Source organism: Lucilia cuprina, chromosome 3 (assembly GCF_022045245.1).
Source record: "Lucilia cuprina isolate Lc7/37 chromosome 3, ASM2204524v1, whole genome shotgun sequence".
Taxonomy (NCBI): Eukaryota; Metazoa; Arthropoda; class Insecta; order Diptera; family Calliphoridae; genus Lucilia; species Lucilia cuprina.
Genome location: NC_060951.1, coordinates 38,231,914 through 38,239,905, shown reverse-complemented (window position 1 = coordinate 38,239,905; position 7,992 = coordinate 38,231,914). Strand labels below are relative to the sequence as shown.

Below are 7,992 nucleotides of genomic sequence, written 5' to 3'. Positions count from 1 at the left end.
AGAAAAACGGACGTTTATGTTTTGACTCAAAATATGGATTAGGTAGGAAAAAGTAGTGATCACAGATTGAACTTGCTTTTGCTGTATCTCTTATAGTTTTCGAGAAAACCGCACTTTTATGTTTTCACTCAAAATATCGATTTTACGTAGGAAAAAATAGTGATCACAGATTGAACTTGTTTTTGCTGTATCTCTTATAGTTTTCGAGAAAAACGCACTTTTATGTTTTCACTCAAAATATCGATTTTAGGTAGGAAAAAGTAGTGATCACGGATTGAGCTTGTTTTTGCTGTATCTCTTATAGTTTTCGAGAAAAACGCACTTTTATGTTTTGGCTCAAAATATCGATTTTAGGTAGGAAAAAGTAGTGATCACGGATTGAGCTTGTTTTTGATGTATCTATTATAGTTTTTGAGAAAAACGCACTTTTATGTTTTCACTCAAAATATTGGTTTTTGGTAGGAAAAAGTAGTGATCACGGATTGAGCTTGTTTTTGATGTATCTCTTATAGTTTTTGAGAAAAACGCACCTTTATGTTTTCACTCAAAATATCGATTTTTGGTAGGAAAAAGTAGTGATCACAGATTGAGCTTGTTTTTTATGTATCTCTTATAGTTTTCGAGAAAAACGCACTTTTATGTTTTCACTCAAAATATCGATTTTACGTAGAAAAAAAAAAAAGTGATCACAGATTGAGCTTGTTTTTGCTGTATCTCTTATAGTTTTCGAGAAAAACGAACTTTTATGGTTTCACTCAAAATATTGGTTTTTGCTGTATTTTTGCTGTATCTGTTATAGTTTTCGAGAAAACGCACTTTTCTGTTTTCACTCAAAATATTGATTTTGGTAGGAAAAAGTAGTGATCACAGATTGAGCTTGTTTTTGCTGTATCTCTTATAGTTTTTGAAAAAACGCACTTTTATGTTTTGGCTCAAAATATCGATTTTAGGTAGGAAAAAGTAGTGATCACATATTGAGCTTGTTTTTGCTATATCTCTTATAGTTTTCGAGAAAAACGCACTTTGCTGTTTTCACTCAGAATATCGATTTTAGGTAGGAAAAAGTAGTGATCACAGATTAAGCTTGTTTTTGCTATATCTCTTATAGTTTTCGAGAAAAACGCACTTTCATGTTTTCACTCAAAATATTGGTTTTTGGTAGGAAAAAGTAGTGATCACAGATTAAGCTTGTTTTGGCTGTATCTCTTATAGTTTTCGAGAAAAACGCGCTTTTATGTTTGCACTCAAAATATCGATTTTAGCTAGGAAAAAGCAGTGATCACAGATTGAGCTTGTTTTTGCTGTATCTCTCATAGTTTTAAAGAAAAACGCACTTTTATGTTTTCACTCAAAATATCGATTTTTGTAGGAAAAAGTAGTGATCACAGATTAAGCTTGGTTTTGCTGTATCTCTTATAGTTTTCGAGAAAAACGGACGTTTATGTTTTGACTCAAAATATGGATTAGGTAGGAACAAGTAGTGATCACAGATTTAGCTTGTTTTTGCTGTATCTCTTATAGTTTTCGAGAAAGACGCACTTTTATGTTTTCACTCAAAATATAGATTTTGGTAGGAAAAAGTAGTGATCACAGATTAAGCTTGTTTTTGCTGTATCTCTTATAGTTATCGAGAAAAACGCACTTTTATGTTTTCACTCAAAATATCGATTTTTGGTAGGAAAAAGTAGTGATCACAGATTGAGCTTGTTTTTGTTGTATCTCTTATAGTTTTCGAGAAAAACGCACTTTTATGTTTTCACTCAAAATATCGATTTTTGGTAGGAAAAAGTAGTGATCACAGATTAAGCTTGTTTTTGCTGTATCTCTTATAGTTTTCGAGAAAAACGCACTTTTATGTTTTCACTTAAAATATAGATTTTGGTAGGAAAAAATAGTGATCACAGATTGAGCTTGTTTTTGCTGTATCTCTTATAGTTTTCTAGAAAAACGCACTTTTATGTTTTCACTCAAAATATCGATTTTTGGTAGGAAAAAGTAGTGATCACAGATTAAGCTTGTTTTTGCTGTATCTCTTATAGTTTTCGAGAAAAACGGACTTTTATGTTTTGACTCAAAATATCGATTTTAGGTAGGGAAAAATAGTGATCACAGATTGAGCTTGTTTTTGCTGTATCTCTTATAGTTTTCGAGAAATACCCACTTTTATGTTTTCACTCAAAATATTGTTTTTTGGTAGGAAAAAGTAGTGATCACAGATTGAGGTTGTTTTTGATGTATCTCTTATAGTTTTCGAGAAAAACGGAGTTTTATGTTTTGACTCAAAATATCTTATAGTTTTCGAGAAAAACGCACTTTTATGTTTTCACTCAAAATATCGATTTAAGGTAGGAAAAAGTAGTGATCACAGATTAAGCTTATTTTTGATGTATCTCTTATAGTTTTCGAGCAAAACGAACTTTTATGTTTTGCCTCAAAAAATCTATTTTTGGTAGGAAAAAGTAGTGATCAGAGATTAAGCTTGTTTTTGCTGTATCTCTAATAGTTTTCGAGAAAAACGGACTTTAATGTTTTGACTCAAAATATCGATTTTTGGTAGGTAAAAGGAGTGATCACAGATTAATCTTGTTTTTGCTGTATCTCTTTTAGTTTTCGAGAACGAAACGGACTTTTATGTTTTCATTAAAAAACCAAAATTTTTCAGTTTAACTAGGAAATGAAAGTGATAACAGATTTCGCTTGTTTTTACTGTTTCTCTTATAGTTTATGTTTTCATTAAAGCTAATCAACAACATTTATCTCTTCTTGTGAACTCCCTTAATGAAATAAAATTTTTTAGTTTTTGTAATTTAATAAATTCGACAGAATTAATTTGAGCGCAAAATATTTAACGTGTTCGTCTTTATGGATAATGATAATCATAACAAAAATTACTAAAAAAAATATATTTATGTAAATACCATAAATAACAACAATTATTATTTTTTATATATATATTAATGTGAATAACACAATTTTTCTACATTTACAGTTGGCAAAAAAAACTTTTTGTTTTTGCTCACTCAGTTTTGTATTTTATACTTGATGTCTTGAATTCATAACAATATTTCTTGTTTATTTTTATTAATTGTACAGAAACAAAAAATATTTTTCAATGATTTGCTTGCTAATAAAACCTAGACATTTTTACAACTTAAACAAACAAATTGAGTAAAATTTTATATAAATTTTTACATGAAATAGTTCATGTAGAAAAATTCAACAAATTGTTTTTGTTTTTAAGAAAAAATATTTCACTAGAAAAAAAAACACTTCCAAAGTAATGAGAAAAGAAGTACATATCATTAAGTAGAAAAAGTAATCATAATGTTATTTCCGAATAGAAAAAGCTTATTGCTAGGATCCAATGCTAATAGTTATTTAATGAAACCAATTTCGTCCTTCATTGAACATGTGAACTTTACCTTAAGGTTTATAAAATTAATCTTCGATGCCACCTGTGGGACAAAACTTAAACTTTATAGAAACAGTTCTCACGATCCCTGAAACATTTATAACAAATTGTATTGTAAATTGTCTCCTATTAAGCGTCCATCCGTGATACTTAAGGTCAGCTAGAGGTTATCGTTAAGATCTACATTCGATAAGCTGTGGTCATGCAAAGTCATGAAAGGAACTATAGGAAGACATACTCAACAGGCAGCCTCGTGAATATATTATGTAACAAATGGGTCTGTAATAACGGTTAATGTATGTAGATAGTAAAGCACAATTTGAGACAATGTCTGTTACAAAACTATTTGAAATATGTAGTCCATGAATATATCGGATAAAGAAATGTTTGATCAAACTTGATGTCAAACATATTCTATTAACCAAATAAGAGTAATTGTTTAGTATCAGGCCATCTCTTTAGGATACGATAGGCATTCTTAGATCCAATTTTAAGTTGAGTACATACCGATAAGCTTAACTATCAATATAAATTGTCATATACCACTTATCGGTAATTTATCGCCGATATTTTAGCTTGAAGTATAGTTCAATCGTATGAAAGAGATTTTGGCTCAATTTTTCTTAATTAAAATGACGCCGACAATTACTTCTATTTCTTCTATTGATCCATCGGTATAGACGTGTAAACAGTTAACGTTTAGGATTGATACGAATACATAAAGATGTTTTACCGGAATTATTTTTAAAGAAAAAAACGGCGCCTTTTAGTGAGTTGTTCTGAAAGCATCAGAAGAACTGTCATTGTTCCTGTTACTAAAAAACCGCTTCACTTACTAATTTAGCATTACAAGGGATTCTACTTTGGTGACAGCCTATGGCATAGTCCTTCTACCAACATAAAAATCCATCATATATCTAGAGACTTTATTCATTTACATTCAAATTATATAGCGATACGATCCAGCAAAAATAAAATGAAGTAGTTTCTAAAGAATAACATTCATCACCACTTCAAAAGTAGCACTAAGCGAATTTTTTACTTTCTGTGAAAGTGATGTATAACAACTTCCGAAGAAGCGAAAATAATAATACTGTTTTTTGCAATACTATATATATTTTGTATTAAATGTATCTATGTGTTAAAATTATTTACAATTTCGCTTCCAAATAACTTTCAAGAAAAGAAGATAAAAAATGACATCTTGAAAATGACTTCAGAAGTCCAGAAGAAGAAGTGAATTTAAGAACAAATAAAAAGGTCATCCCTACTATGGCAAGCCTGTGTTATAATCAATAATAAATAACCACTTCTTCAGGTCTTTTTCAGCACTTCCATGGAGAAGGTTAGGTTGATAGGAGGATGTATACTATATCAAATCCGAAGAAATACACCTAGGTCACAATCGGGCCAGTTGTGCGCTCCTTATCATGAAAAAAGGGAACTGAATAAATTATTTTTCAGTGTTTAGAAACTCTATTTCCAGAACGTAATTTCTAAGAGTCTTCCAATCAGTGTTAGTCAGTAATGTTATTTCCGGAATAACATCACTTCCTAGATACTTCGATCTAACTTCGATGAATGCTTGGCAGTGGCAAAGAAAGTGCTCTAGAATTTCACTGTCCTCTCTACATGCTCTACACATGTACGTCTGAATCCGCACGTACAATTTTGCATAAATGTCCTCATAATCCTGTGTGTCCCCTCAGAATACGTACTATCATACTAACTTCAGACTTGCTCATTTTGAGGAGATTTTTCGTCTTGATCTCATCAGGGTCACCCCCATAAGGTTTTCGTGGTTCTATTATTTGTATAATTTCAAGAGGTCTTTTGGGATTCTCTCACCTATATTTTTAGTCCTTTAAAGCTATAACATTCCTTTAAAAGCTTTAACATTCGCCTTGTCGTTACCGACTACTCCCATGGATTAAATTCTACTTATTTTGCAATATGTTGAATAACAAATTTTATACTAATGGCCTTAAAAATTTGTTGAGTGGTTTTCCCATTTCCCAATGTTTAAAATGTTTAAGAAAATTTCCACTTCAAACATATTTCTTTAATTTGGGGGTAAAAATATTTATCCGTCTATTTCACTTGCAATCACTCTATATGTTTCTTAATTTAATACTCAAATGCTACATCAATAAATATCAATTTTATTATTCTAGGCAGTTTTCATTAAATGTATGTTACAATATGTTTTATAGAAATGATTAAATTTCCAGTTAAGATGAAGGGCCTAACAAAAGGCCTTATTATGAATTAATATTTGACTAAAATAATACAATTGAAACTAAAGTCTTCCTATCTGGGGTCTAGGCAAAAAGGAGTAAATTTATCAATATTTCATAGGGATGTTTCTTAAGATAACATTTCGGTTATCATCAAAATTACTTTAACGCGATTAATAAAAATTAAGGCCTTAGTATTTAAAACCTTATAGATCTCACTTTTTAAAATTCCTAAGTTATTTATGCTCTTGTGCGTATGATTATTTTCTTTTTCTTGTCTAAATACAAATGTATGTATGTCTGTTATGACCTATACTCGCGTACAAAGGTTAATGTGTCAGAATTTAGTTTAAGAATCAAACAAACTTTTCTTCAACAGCATCGTCATCATCTTCAATAACGTCTTTTACATTCCGTCATTGTTTTTTTTTTTTGCCTCCCACTATCCCCTCTCTTATCATCGATTATTCTCTGTGGGGCGTTTGTGGTTGGATACGTATGTATCTGTACAGTATTTGTTTTATTTTTGGTGTGTTGTTGTTGGTGGTGGTTTTCTGCTACTACTTTAAATTGTTCTTGTTGTTTTTTTTAGGTTTGGAGACTAAATGCCATTTTGTCTGTTTGTTTACCTTACTTTTGGGCAAATATTTATTTAGTAGTTGACATTTTCTTTTATGTACTATACATTTTAAGTTAAGTCAAAAAGATAATAAATGATTTTGATGTTTTAATACTAGTGTTCATCGACTAATGAACAACACTCTTAAATTCCTTTGACAATTTGTTTTTTTCTAGTTGTGAATTTTTTATTACAAAATTATTGTTGTTAAAGTTGATATGGTCATTAGTTTTTTCTTAAGGGTGTGAGGTCTATAAAGTTTAGGTGATAATACACGAATTAAATATATGTAGTTGTTAAATAAAACTTTTTTGATGAACGTTTTTTGAATTTGTTCAAGACATCATTAAATTTAGTTTAGATGCATGAAGGGATTTACATTTGTTATGTATCTGTCTATCTATATACCTATCTATCTATCTATCTATCTATCTATCTATCTATCTATCTATCTATCTATCTATCTATCTATCTATCTATCTATCTATCTATCTATCTATCTATCTATCTCTCGCACTTTTATGTTTTCACTCAAAATATCGATTTTTGGTAGGAAAAAGTAGTGATCACATATTAAGCTTGTTTTTGCTGTATCTCTTATAGTTTTTGAGAAAAACGCATTTTTCTGTTTTCACTCAAAATATCGATTTTTGGTAGGAAAAAGTAGTGATCACAGATTGTGCTTGTTTTTGCTGTATCTCTTATAGTTTTCGAGAAAAACGCACTTTTATGTTTTCACTCAAAATATTGGTTTTTGGTAGGAAAAAGTAGTGATCACAGATTAAGCTTGTTTTTGCTGTATCTCTTATAGTTTTCGAGAAAAACGCACTTTTATGTTTTCACTTAAAATATCGATTTTGGTAGGAAAAAGTAGTGATCACAGATTGAGCTTGTTTTTGCTGTTTTCACTCAGAATATCAATTTTTGGTAGGAAAAAGTAGTGATCACAGATTGAGCTTGTTTTTGCTGTATCTCTTATAGTTTTCGAGAAAAACTCACTTTTATGTTTTCACTCAAAATATCGATTTTAGGTAGGAAAAAGTAGTGATCACAGATTAAGCTTGTTTTTGCTGTATCTCTGATAGTTTTCGAGAAAAACGCACTTTTATGTTTTCACTCAAAATATCGATTTTAGGTAGGAAAAAGTAGTGATCACAGATTAATCTAGTTTTGGCTGTATCTCTTATAGCTTTCGAGAAAAACGCACTTTTATGTTTTCACTCAAAATATCGATTTTTGGTAGGAAAACGTAGTGATCACATATTAAGCTTGTTTTTGCTGTATCTCTTATAGTTTTTGAGAAAAACGCACTTTTATGTTTTCACTCAAAATATCGATTTTTGGTAGAAAAAAGTAGTGATCACAGATTAAGCTTGTTTTTGCTGTATCTCTTATAGTTTTCGAGAAAAACGCACTTTTATGTTTTCACTCAAAATATCGATTTTAGGTAGGAAAAAGTAGTGATCACAGATTAAGCTTGTTTTGGCTGTATCTCTTATAGTTTTCGAGAAAAACGCACTTTTATGTTTTGGCTCAAAAGATCGATTTTAGGTAGGAAAAAGTAGTGATCACAGATTGAGCTTGTTTTTGCTGTATCTCTTATAGTTTTCGAGAAAAACTCACTTTTATGTTTTCACTCAAAATATCGATTTTTGCTAGGAAAAAGTAGTGATCACAGATTAAGCTTGTTTTTGCTGTATCTCTTATAGTTATCGAGAAAAACT

At 30.1% G+C, this 7,992-nt stretch overlaps 1 protein-coding gene across 1 annotated transcript in view; it reads left to right on the top strand.

Annotated features, from left to right (window-relative positions):
- The window catches only part of LOC124418999 (protein vav-like), a 7,516-nt gene extending 1,262 nt beyond the window's left edge, over positions 1-6,254 (top strand). Inside the window, exon 2 of the mRNA XM_046947067.1 lies at positions 6,242-6,254. Within this exon, the coding sequence (XP_046803023.1) occupies positions 6,242-6,254 (13 nt within the window). The remainder of the gene's footprint in view (positions 1-6,241) is intronic.
- The last annotated feature ends 1,738 nt before the right edge of the window (positions 6,255-7,992 follow it).